The sequence below is a fragment of the Pseudopodoces humilis genome, chromosome 2 (genome assembly GCF_049639895.1).
Source record: "Pseudopodoces humilis isolate 2021_Gansu_Grassland_sample_001 chromosome 2, ASM4963989v1, whole genome shotgun sequence".
In the NCBI taxonomy this organism is placed as follows: Eukaryota; Metazoa; Chordata; class Aves; order Passeriformes; family Paridae; genus Pseudopodoces; species Pseudopodoces humilis.
Window position 1 is genome coordinate 58622014 of NC_142201.1, and position 13034 is coordinate 58635047.

At 39.4% G+C, this 13034-nt stretch overlaps 1 protein-coding gene across 7 annotated transcripts in view; it reads right to left on the minus strand.

The window, feature by feature from the left end:
• The window catches only part of ELF1 (E74 like ETS transcription factor 1), an 83327-nt gene that overhangs the window by 23549 nt on the left and 46744 nt on the right, over positions 1–13034 (minus strand). For all 7 annotated transcript variants that reach the window (XM_014250540.2, XM_088051803.1, XM_014250554.2 and 4 more), the window contains 2 exons: positions 12481–12779; positions 4162–4336 (listed from right to left, as the gene is read on the minus strand). In XM_014250540.2, the coding sequence (XP_014106015.1) occupies positions 4162–4336; positions 12481–12552 (247 nt within the window). In that variant the 5' untranslated portion in view covers positions 12553–12779. The remainder of the gene's footprint in view (positions 1–4161; positions 4337–12480; positions 12780–13034) is intronic.

Here is a 13034-nt window from a genome sequence, read left to right on the forward strand (position 1 = left end):
AAAGGGAGAAGAAGGGAGAAAATGAGAAGGGAAGGGAAAAACCACATCTAAAAATATATTCAGTTTTTTCCCAAAGTACTCTATAAGTTTTTGTTTATCTGAGCAAGCCACAAGCATAAGCCTCTGTATCTGCATGCCAATTTCTGCCCAGTTACTGCAAGTCCAGGTTCCTATAAAGCATCATTAGCACAACGCTTGCCCAAACACAGCTTTCTGCCCTGAAATTATGCCTCATGTTGGAAGTTCTCCACCTCAGTTCAAAGTCCTGCTTTCCCTACTCCTGTCTAGTGCCTTTTCTGAAATTTTTACACCACTTTGGGCAATTCTATCCTTCTCCCATTGCTTCCCTGGTGGCTGGAAGCTCTGGAGAGTGGGCAACATGAGTCTTTGTCCAGACTGAGATAATGGCTGTGCTAGTCACAGCTGTGTTTAAATTCACTGCTGGTTTTACTAGAGATAAAAACAGGGACTGCAGAACCTCAAAATAATGTCTGAAGAAATCTAAAGTTGCTAAAAGTTGCTAATCTAAAGTTGCCATTAGACAGATTCCCCTTTTGCAGAATAGCTGGCTGTTAAATCTAAGCACTTTTTAGCATCCACTCTTAGCTGATTGCTATCTGCCACTGGAAAACTGAGTTTAAAAACACAAGTATTTCAGGAGACCTGCAAATCACCATTTTTGTTTTTTAAATAAGGCTTTACAATTTGTAAAGAAAATTATCTCATTGAGGAGGTATATTAAAAAAATCCCTCCGGTTTTACCAGAGCTACAGGCAGCTGTGAAAAATTTCTTTACAAAGTAACTGAAACCAAAACCTGATTTTTTGCAACTGGCATCTCATCAAGTCGCAGTCCTCACAGATTAACGCTATAAAGTTCAGTTTCCATCCAACTTGTCCTTTGGATTTCTTTGTAACATCAAAAATGACCACCAAGAAGCTGTGTTTGTGCAGGACTGCTAGAGTTTCACAAAATGTACTAGGCAAATGGTCCCAAACTTCAAAATGTTGCAAAATGAACCGGTTATTAAGTACCATTATCCATCTATGAAAATGCACACTTGCATGCTCCCTATTTAGACCAGGGCATGGGACATTTAAACGCAAACTCTGTCCCTGTTCTCTCATCCCCTCTCCCCGAAATGGTCTCAGTGCAGCCACTTCCCTGATCCCACGAAAACAATGCCAGAATAGGTGAACCACAAAATGGTAGACTTTGATTAACTGTCAATTAAAATCACCAAACATGACAAAGTTAAAAAAAAAAAAATGTTTTCAGGAATTACATAATCCGATTAGTTCCTCCTTCCTGTGCACCTTATATCCATAACTAGCCACATTAATAAGATCTACAACTTGTAGCAAATTGTACCATCTGACAAGTTGGTCTAGAGTTCTTCTGCACAAAAACATTATCCCCTGTATTTTTCAGAGAAAAAAATATTTCAAAATTCCCATTAGAGATAAAACTTCATTCAAAGCCAAATGCTCCAATTTATTTTGTTAATCACCCTTTACTACATGATGGTTAATCATTTAAAATCCTATAAGATTGGCAACAAACTGACCATAAAATTGCCAACACAGTTTTTCCAGGGAAAAGTGCTTTTAAAGAGGAGGGTGATAAGGCACATCTGCCTATTCAATACAAAAGAAATTACAGCATGAGCATTAACATAGCTAAAAGGTTGATTTCTGGCCATGTCTCAGCAGGGTTTCATGTGCAATAGATGCCATTCTTATAGTTTTCTGCACGTTATCATTTATCTGACAGGCAAGTAATCACCAACATGTGATAGATGTGCTTTTGAAGGGCTGAAGCTACATCCTACAGATGAAAAAACCTATCAGCGTCCGCTATTCTGCAGATAGACCCCTAAAAACTAATTGCTTCAGTTTCATGAGGACTACTGCTAATTTCTGTTAATCTAGGAAAAAAGAGAAGCCCAGTGTATGACAGTCATAAAACAGTACTGAAAAACTAGTAACTTAAAAAAACTTAAATCCTTCATATTAAGCAGCCATCGCTCAGTACTGTTTAGTCATAAATTACAGTGGTTTCAGTTTTGTTTTGCTGTGAACTTCAGTCTTATAAATATTTCAATGTGGAATTAGTACAGTCTTTATGATGTCTGATCCTCTCTCAAAGGCATAATGTTGAAGTGACTGAAAAGACTGGTACTAACTTCAAAGAGCAAAACAACACATTTCACTGTTGAGAGCAAACAAAATCAAGGAGGAAACTTCAAAGAAGAGAGAAAAGAAAAAAAGCAGCTGAAAAACAGAGTAGGTGGGAAAATTGAGCTATGATTAGCCCCATTTCAGAGGCAGCCTACAGCAAGCTATACTTGAACTGGGGTCTCTCCCACACAGCAGTCTTGCAGTTCAACTGGGCAGCTGTGGCCACAGCCAGTGCTTGTCCGCAGTGGGCAGGGAGGTAACAGGGGCCTCCCTCCCCAGTGTCCTCTTGTCTCTTCCTGTGGGGTGCCTTCACACCCCTGGGCCCCAAATTCCGCCCCACTAGTCAGGCTGGATAGTTTCCTGCCAGAGACCAGTGGCTGAGCTGCCAGGGTTGCCTGCCTTGTCCTGAGCAGATTTCCAGCCACAGTGTTGGTCCTGGGTCAACTTGCATTCATCCCCTTTCCCTTTCCATGCTAAGGAAATCCACTGCATGCACACAATGGACACTGAAACAGATAATTCGGTATCATCACAACAATTATCTCTGCAAAGTGGCAGCTCTCAATTTCCAAGGACTTTGCCTTTAAAGAAAACCAGATTTCTTGAACTTTAATGGATGATGGGAACAATACTGTACTTGTCTGCCTCCAAAGTATCCCAGAAACCCTTGGATACCATCAGTTACAAGGATTAAATATTTTCAGTTTCTGGCAGCAATTTGCAAAACCTTCTCATGTGACCAGCAATGAAAAAAAAAAAAAAAAAAGGTTTACAAGGGCATTCACAAAAGTGGAGCTTCACGATTACTCATGCATGTAAAAATTCACACACAATATATTATGGTGAATATGGATTCACAAAAATGATCCACTATGAAATTCACACGGACACATTAAGTGGTGCTTAAGTAACACACTGGGGATATGCCAGTTGTAGTGTGAATAATTAATATGAACAGCAAGTTGGCAAGAGGTCTCAATATGAAATACTGTTTGAGTATGGAAAACCTTCTTGAATAATAACCTAACTTATTTGTATGGTCACAGTCTGTTCACAGATAATTCACTACTATGAAAAAAAACAAGGAGCCATACTCATCAGATAAAACCATTTACTGAGAGCAGCTCATGTCAATTTACTCTGTGAACTGTTCCTCATGTCAGGTTATGCTGAGTTCTTGTTTTGCTTTTTGTAGTAAAAGATTGTATCAGAGCATGTCTTTGGAAATAATGTCAAAAGTATTGAGTGAAACCAGCAAGCTGTCTCTCTCCCTGGACACAGTCCAGGTGTGAAGCCTAGTGACTAAAACAAAACTTCTCTCTGTAAAGTATCTACCCCACCTCTGAGACTTTTTCTACAAAAACACTTCAAATACATGCATTCAGTGAGGAGTTGCTTTTAAAATGTGACAGGTCTTTGAGCTTTTCTCTTGACAACTGTTTGTTCTTTAGGGCTACCTTTTCTAACAGTATTTACAAAAAATATCTTTAATTTAGGTGTGAATCATTACTAGAGATCCAAGATCAATACTATGCTGAGTATACTTACACCAATAAGTCACGCTAGCACGCACATTTTAATTTATTACTGTATACCTTTGGGAAGTTAAAAGCAGTACATCTACTCAAGCTGCACATTCCTGCTTTTTGGTATATATGTTTACTTAGGAATGCACCACCTATTAAGTAAAAGCAAACAAAACCTATGAAGAACAAAGAAAAACTTTGTTGGTACTCTGAGCAGGACTCTGCCTTAATCACTGTTGATGGATGAAACTCTTCACCATTATCAGCTGTGCAACTAGGATTGCAAGCCACCTGCTAACAACATTAATGCCATTTTCTCTGTCTTGTACAGAATTAACAACATTCAATTCCACTATACATTTTTCTCCCTGTTTTTTGTCATTAAACTTTCTTCCTCCATTAGTCACAGCCATCTTGGTGCAAAGACATGGCAGAGAGATGGTTTTATTGCCAACCTGTGAGGGTGATATCATCATCTTCTATGATTTGCTCTTCTGCGACATCCAGAGAGTTCTCAGTGATCATGTCACTAGGTTCATCCACGCAGGTTAAGCCAGAGTAGTTATGTAGGAGTTCTGCACTAGGAACATGCTCCACGATGACAGCGGGGAAAATGGATGGATCGCCAAGCTGGGGGGTGGAGAAAAAAATAAACAACAAAATATGAGTTAGACTGCCTCCAATCTAGCCACTTAATGATTAATACTTCAACAGACCTGTATTAAACCACCTAGATATTAAAGAGTCCAGAGGGAGTACTAAAGGAAAAGATGATTTTTAGTATCTGAAAGCAAATTGCAGCAGTGTTCCACCAGGAGCCAGAGACTGAATATTGCTGTACTATCTACTTGAGTATATAACACCAGACTTGCAGGACACAGTTTTGCAGCATGAAAGCTGACAATACAGAGGAGTGGCACGGCACAGTAAGTGCTACATCTTGCTGGCAATTATACTGGGTGAGCAACTTGCTGCAAACACCTTCACCTTTTGCTCTTCCCATCAAGCTGAGAGTGAAGGAGTCCTGCGGCTGTGAGGACTGGACAAAGTTCTCACAGGCACCGTATTTCCTATGAGACACTATTTGAAAATCACTATTTTAGGGGACACTTGCTACAGAAGGAAGGGGTGTAACAGGTTGATGTAAGTGCTCTAATTCTTATAGCTTTAGTCATTTGACATCACTCATACCACACCCCCCCTCGCCACCCAAGTCTACTTTTAGACATCGTCCTTTGGTCTTGATAGTCATTTTGCATCAGATACAGAAGAAAAGAGGCACCTGGAAAACAGAAATCAAACCTAAGAGCAATAATAGCAAGATGCACACTCTCTGACAAGGCAACTGCTCAACAGGAAGAGGTTTTCAGCAAATAACATCTACTACAGACACTGCATTTTTCAAAGTGAGTCTTTTAAAATGTCATTTGCAGGAAGAAAGTTATAGTAGAACTGATAGAACCTGATAGAACAGGCTCAAGGAAAGTCTAGTGTAACTCTAAGGTTTCCTCCTACAAAAATGAAACACATTATTAATGTGTCAAGCTTAAAAACAAGAAAAAAACCTAAAAAGTTGCTAAAACATATTTCTGAGAAAAGCAGTATATGTACACTTGGTCCCACCCTCCACAGAAGAGCACAGATATGTACAGATCTTAGAATCATAGAATGGCCTGGGTTGGAAGAAACCTTAAAATCATCTACTTGCAATCCCCCTGCCACGGATAGGGATACCTTCCACTACACATCAGGTTGATCAGAGTTCCATCCAGCCTGGCCTTAAATATTTCAAGGGATGGGGAATCCACAGCTGTTCTGAACAACCTGTTCCAGTACCCTTCTACCTTCACAGTAAAGATTTTTTCCTACTATCTAATCTAAACCTACCATCTTTTAAGTTTGAAGTATTTCCACCTGTGCTGTTACCACATGCTCTTGTAAATAGTCTGTCTTTCTTGCAGGTTCCCTTCAGGTATTGGAGGGAAGATCAAGTAGTTTTTTTAACCACACAAGTTAAAAACCCAAGGCAAAAAACCAACTGTATGATTATGCCGTTTAAGAATTACTCATCTCTCACAGTGACGGAAAATGGTATCAGAGCTATCTGCTCAACCCAGACAACAGCTAGGGAAGTAAGCCTCCCCTAGGGAAGAGTCTGGACCATAAGTACTGAAAGTAGAAAGTGCAATTAGAAATTTTAAAAGGCAGTAATTACCACTTTAAATTGCCCTGTGTTTTGTAAAACATGTCTCAGCAAAAACTGTGGTAAAGGGCAACCAGGAAAAAAAGAACTAAAAACCAAAAATAGTATTTTAATGGGCTTCCATCATGGACAGTCTCCTAAACAAAAAGAAAACAAAACAAAAAAAGAAAAAAAAAACAAAAAACCAAAAAAGTCAACAAAACCAAAATTGAAAAAAAACCAAACAACAAATAACGACGTAGTCTATGAAACATGTTTCAAAAGAGAGCAATATGGTAGAAAATCAATAAAAATGAACAAAGTACAGACCAGTTAAAGCCCTCTTGTGCAATCTTATCCCCAGATATTTATCAAGTCAAGCAATGGGACAGCTGCTACCCCACACCTTTGTGGGCACCTCTAACCAATGCTGCATCATGCTGGAGCTGAGAAAAAAGAAATCGTTGATGGCCAAGAGGTCCCAACTGTTCCTCAGAAAAAGTTATGTTCATGTTTTGCATCCTATTTGTTTGCTGACCTGAACATCCTTGATCCTATTTGTTTCCAGGCAAGAATAAACAAATATATTTAATTAAATAAAAGCCACATTAAAAAAAAAATATAAAGCACTGTAAAGAGAGAAGAAAAGTAAAAAGCTATATACATTAAAAAAGTTAGTTTCAGTAATATGCCTCGATACATAACTTTTGGGATTTAAATTACAGACAGCTGTGATGCAGGCACTTGGACATGAGCTAGGAACCCCCAAGTTTCCTTCCCATCCAACAGACAGAGATGGTATTTCTAGGGCACAATTTCCCTGCCCAGTTTTAGCCTCCTGTGCTACAATAGGATGTCATGCCCTAAAAACACCTATTTCTCTGCATTGACTATGAAATGGTGGAGGTGTTGGGGTGCTTGTTTCTGGTGTAGGCATCTGTGTCCTGCACACTCATCAGCAAGTGGCCAGCTTCCTCCTCCCCACCACATCTGGGCAGCAAGGCACGCTCCTCTCGCCCCGCTTCTGCCCCTGCACCAGCTCAAAAGCTGCAGTGTCTGCAGCCACAGATCAGGTTGCCTGTGCTCAAGATAAGCCTTACATTAGCTTCTTCTGAAGAAGAAAATTACTTTGGCTCAGCACTGTCCTTCTCTAATGACTGATGCTCATGCCACTGGCTTGGCCTCTGGGAGGACTAGTTGTAGAAAAATATTTCAGAATAATAAACAAAACACAGATAAAATCAACTGATTGTCACGTGTTTTCAGATCAGTTTCTCAAAGCCCTACTTATATTACACCCTACTCACTTTGCTATGAAACCTAGTTACAAAAACCCAAACACATACACTTCACTACTGACCAGAATGTTTCCTGTGGTACTGAACTGTGCTGCTTCATGCAGCTCAGAAGTGGTTTGATCCATATGAACTGCTCTGCAAGGTTAAACTGTGTTTTGACCATATCTAGAAACAACCATCATGCACACACACTGATATGGTTGCTGTGTTTGTCTGTGGGCAGAGAACCCCCACAGCAAGGCAAGACCTCGTCACCTGAACTTGGTGCTGGACTACGCAGGGAAGCTGCTGACACACTATGCTTTCAAAAGACTGGAGATGAACAGAAAAGCATTCACTCATGGTTAAGACGTTTTGAATGTGCTTTTCTTTACCTTAATCACAGTTTTGAACTGGGAGAATCAGAGTAAACATCACTTCTTGTGGCCTCTTATTTTAAAACTATTGTTATAACTGCGTCCAACTCATACCTACAGCAGTACAATGTATGGACTTTCCTTCCTGCCATGGCTGTGAAAAGGAAAGAACAAATTCTAATATGCTACTGTTGAGAAAAGTATTCACACAACTGCAAACCAATTTAATCTGAAATGCATTTTTGTGGAAGTGGTCATTGCTTTTTATGTACATTATTTGCAATTGGTTATTATTTAATTAACAAGCCTTTCATTTAGTTTTAAAAGCTAATACTAATGTACACAGATGTACACATGACTGTGAGATAATCTCACCTTGGTACTTCTATAATGTTCCTGATTTCACTGGAAGTGCCTGAATCCCAACTGAGAGCCAAACTAAACTTTACTCTAGCTCTGTTGTTTTCTAAGACATAAAAATAACTGTACATATTTGGAAGTGCAAAAGAGCCCTTTTTTACTACAGATCCCTTCTAATCTAGTGTGTAATGAGAATTACACACAGGGAAAGCATTAAGTTAAGAACTACAGGGTAGTGATTCAATTAACACAATTTAAATTGTCTAACACCAAGATCACAAAATAATTTATTTCTAATACAAACATGCCCTAGCAAAAAGTATAGTGCAAACTATCCCAAAGTTTCAAAAAAGTCCCAAATTCAAGTTTTGCCAATGATTTTCAAGAAATCAATACAGAGATCTATAGAAGAACAATTTGTGTATTTTTAAATTTCTCCTATTTCTAATGCTTCATCTTTCTTTTATAAAATACAGGTAAAATAGGACACCCTAGCTCCAGCAAAGCTTTGACTTGGCTCCAACTCATCTCCCATGTCTGCTGGACACATAAAACAATTGAGCTACTGCTAAAACCTTCCCAAATCTTAAGACACCAAATCCCTGTAGACCAACCTTTACCAATTCAGAGGAGTGCAAATTTCATACAGATGCTGAAGCCCATGGAAAGTCCCATGAGTAGGTCCCTGAAAGCATTGCTTATATTCCACAATCCCCTGAGAAATGAACCCAGTCCTCCTCCAGGGTCTAAAGGCAGCAAACTTCCTTACTGCTCTCTAATTCTTTCAGTGTGTTTGACATGCTGACAAGGTGTTTCTTTTTTCTCTGAAAATTGTCTCATGAACTGTCACCAACTGACAGAAGATCGAAACACCATCCTGGCCACAGAAATGGAAAATAAGGAAGGGGATTTCTTCTGCTTTGGAGGTACTGTCTTCTCATACTATAAGTCTTTAAGGATGACAACTTGTCCCAGGAATAAAGTGAGTAGCTTTTAACTGGTGTAAAATAATTTTGGTGCAAGTGAGTGATGGGTGGGAAGAGACACATGAAATAGTAGAAGGGAAAAGCTACATGTGGAAAAAAGAAAAAAAAAAAAAAAAAAAAAGATAAAGCAACCTCAGGGAAAGAACAAGTGTCTTTTTAACCAAAGGACAGCATTCAGACTTGCAATACAGATGGCCATTCCTATAAAAAAAATAAACAAACAACCCCCCCTCCCCACAAAGAACAAATAAAACACCCCAAAAAACTAAACAGTATTAGAGGAAGTGACCTTAGTGACTAGAAAATAGCCTTGGGTTTTCCCTTGCTGACAGTCCCTGTGCAGAGGCAGTTTCTCAACTTTAAAGGTGCTCCCACTACCAGCATCAGAGAAGGGACCAAATTGCACAGAGGGATGCTGCAGGCAGACACATGCAGCTCACTCTTCTGGGAAAACAACCTCATTATAGATTTCATATTTTCCCTTATGTCTTCATAAATCTGCAAGAGAGTAAGAGGGAGGAATATTCTGCAGGAGCTGGAAATAGCCAAAATATGTAGATCCTCATCTTGACCAGGTGGCTTAATTTTTCTGAAAGCCCATGGTGATATCAGGGAACATGGAAGAGAAAATGTAGGCATCAGATGATGGCGCAGAAGTCATGGCTCAACCTAAGGTCTCAGACCCTTCTTTATCAAAAGAAAGGAAGAGAGAAACAAACGCCAGAGGTACAGAAGGGGTCTTCAGGCACAGGTTGCTACAAGCATCAGAGCCACCTAAGAGAGCACAACCCAACACAGAGCAGTCATGCTGGGAACCATGTTAGCAATTTAATGGTTGTAATGATTCAACTTCTCCCTGGCACCATTTAAAACCTCCTGCTACGGATTTAGCCACTGTGGCTGTTTTTATTCAGCTTTTTAAATTAAAAATGTCCTGATCAAATATCACATTAGCTGTAAGTCCACAAGGGAATAAATTAAAAGGCATTGAGAGAAGAAGCTGCAGATAGGAGGAGAAGCAGGTCTAGGCAGCAGCGTTGACTCAGCCAAAGCCTGCAGGAACTCCTGCCCAGTTTTATGTGTGAGGTCTCACAACAACAACAACAACAAGAAAACCCAAACAAACAAAACAAAAATACAGAAAAGATGAAAAAGAAAAGCAAACTCCATTTTAACTAGATCCCTAACATGTAGCAGAAGCCAGACAGGTTATCAGTAGCTTTAGCCCCAGCCTCTTGTTCCCTTCTGAAAATTAGAAGGATATTTTCATTTCACTTCTTCCTCACCACAGATCTACTATGTGATAAATGAACCCTCCAAGAATAATAAAAAAAATAAAAAATAATTATTTTCTAAACTGCAAAGGATAAAGCTGGTAAGAGTGAGCCTTTCCCATTCACACGATTCCATGCGTTTGAGCCCCTCCCATTGGCATCTGCCACTGAACGCTGAATGCTTACATTTGCAAATGGACTGTTCATAATTTATGGTTGTTTAACCAAGACTTTAAAAAAAAAAAATAATTAAACAAAATAGCCATGAATTATGACTTCCCTGAAATACTGAGCATAGTTGCCACTTAGACCTTGAACCTCTCCCCACAGCTGTTCCATGTCCCAGGAGCTCTTGGCACAAGACAGCTCCAGGCAAAACTTTGACAAGAAGAAAAGTACCAAAGTTCTTAAAATGCCAGCTTGTGAGGGCACTGCAAAAATAATTACCCAAAGATGAGTTAAATGACACCTTTTGTATACGATGAAGATCCAAGAAAATGATTTTGCCCAATACAGAGCACTCACAGAGCTAAAATTTTTGCAAAGTACACAGATTGTGTTATCCATACCTAAATACAACTTACCTAAGAATTTAAAAACTTTAGGAGTAGCAATAGCTCCTGTGTAGTAAGAAGCAGGTCATTCAACTATAAGAAAGAAGCAGGCTTTTTGTGTTACTGTGCTATGAACCCTCAGCCAAACTGAACCTTGTTCCAGCTTCCCAGGTCTTCATCTGTGGCAGGACTTCTTTTGTACGACTGAGTATTTAAGATTTACCTTCAGGCAGCCAGCTAGCTGGCTACCTGCATCTTTGATATCTGAACTAAGCGAACACAGTAATTTAAAAGGAGCTTACATCTGGCTGCAGCAATGGACATCCTGCAATGCACCCTCTATCTCTGGCCTTTCACATCTTTGATTTCACCACCTTTAGGGTATGCTACAGGACATCTTTTCTTAGACTTCATCTAGAGCAGAATTTAGTGGACTTATGAAAGAAACATCAAGGTTGAGTTTGTTCTGAAGCTGGAGAAACAACACGGGTTGACAAGAAAGATCTGTTTGAAAGGTTTTACTGTCCTGTTGAGCACTCTTTAGTATTTTTCAAGTTTCTCAGTTAAGCATCTAAATAAACTGCAGGAAGCAGAATGCACGGCTAAACGAAACAAAACTGTATCTGCTCTCACTACCCCTCCCAGGAACCACACTGAGGTAGCCCTCCCTGCCTCAATTCTTCCCTCTCCTATTGGCTTGTAAAGTAAAGCCAGCAATGAACAACCAGCAGAGGTATTAAGTATGGCATATTTTCAACTACACTTGTGCAATTCCCATATCTAAATCCCCAGGCTACCACAAGCTCTGGAAAAATACAGGGAAGGAAGTTACATTACTAATTCCACCCAAAACCGAGTTAGCACTTTAGACAGACAACACTCAGTTCATTGAAATGATCGCATGACTCTGGCAGCAGAAACAGGCCAGTGACCCAGCCAGATATTAAGCCATACAGAAAACCAGAGACAAGATTATAAAGCCAAAAGCAAAGTTTTTTTTTAAGAGAGGAGAATAAATGCTTTTTACATTAACAAAAAAGAACAGTTTGCCATGGCACTTAGCCTTTTAAAAAGGCTCAGGCACCTTATTTCTCGTTAATAAGTGCGAGCTCTAATATTAACCGCCATCTATAGAGAAGCCACATGATTTTTACAATAGGAATCCTACACTGAAGCTTCAACACTCACAGGATGTGGTTTAAATAATCAACACCTAACTGAGAGTCTGCTCAGGTAGAAACCGACATATTTTCCCTGTAGTGTAAAAAAACCAATTTAAATTACTTTCAAGCTGATTTCTGAATAACCAGCATGCAGTAATACAATTTAGAAAACAATCTGTAAATAACAGTGAGGAGGTACATACTGCCCCTTCCAGTCACCTGCAGTGCAACCATTACTTCTACTCAGAATTTTATCCTAGCACACTAGAGAAGTTAAAACTATAAAGCACCGTAATTTTGGGAATTCTACATCATACATTCATGGATTCTACTGGCACAAATCAGCAAAACAGGAAAAATATTTTTGGAGGAGGATGTCTCTGCAAGAGACTGCAGAGGTTATAACATTTCAACCAATTTCTGTTCCGCGCATGCAAGTTACAGGAAGCAACAGGAAGCTTTTGAAAGAGCACAAAGATCTGCTGCAACAATAATGACCTCAATGTTTCCCTTTTGTGTTTTACACCACATTTTTTCCTTGTGTTTCATAAAATTCTTAGCACCAACTTGTACAAATATGGTTTCCTACACCATCCCATACCTGCTGCTCATCCTCCATGACGTTGCTGGCAAATTCAAACACGAGTTCATTCTGCTGTACAACTGCTGCCATAATAACGCATTCCCAGGACTCAGCTCCACATACAAAGAAAAAATGTTCTTGAATGTGAAAGAACAGAGGTCCAGCTGGGCACAAAGGCAGGTTCACAAAATGAATAGAGTATCAATGTTTCTGTTTCTTAGATCATCAGTGTTCCTGGGCTCTTGTTTTCTCAAAGCAAAACAAACCAAGGCAAATCCTTTCCTGAGTTGTTCTTCCCGCCTCGATAGCCTTTACCACTGTGGAGGGAATAAAAAAAAAAAATTATCATTAAAAATCTGTTATTTTAGCAATGTGAAATAGTAGCAGCGGCAATAAAGCTCTCCATGTATTAAACTGTTCTATCTACGTCCAAGGAAGTCAGACACTTTTGTGTCTCCAAAGGTATTACTTTTACTGATTAATGTACGAGAGCTTTCATTACAGTTCTGTTTCAGGAAATAAGACATCAGTTTCAAAGTGTTTCATATTAAAAGCATGAGACTAAGGAAAAG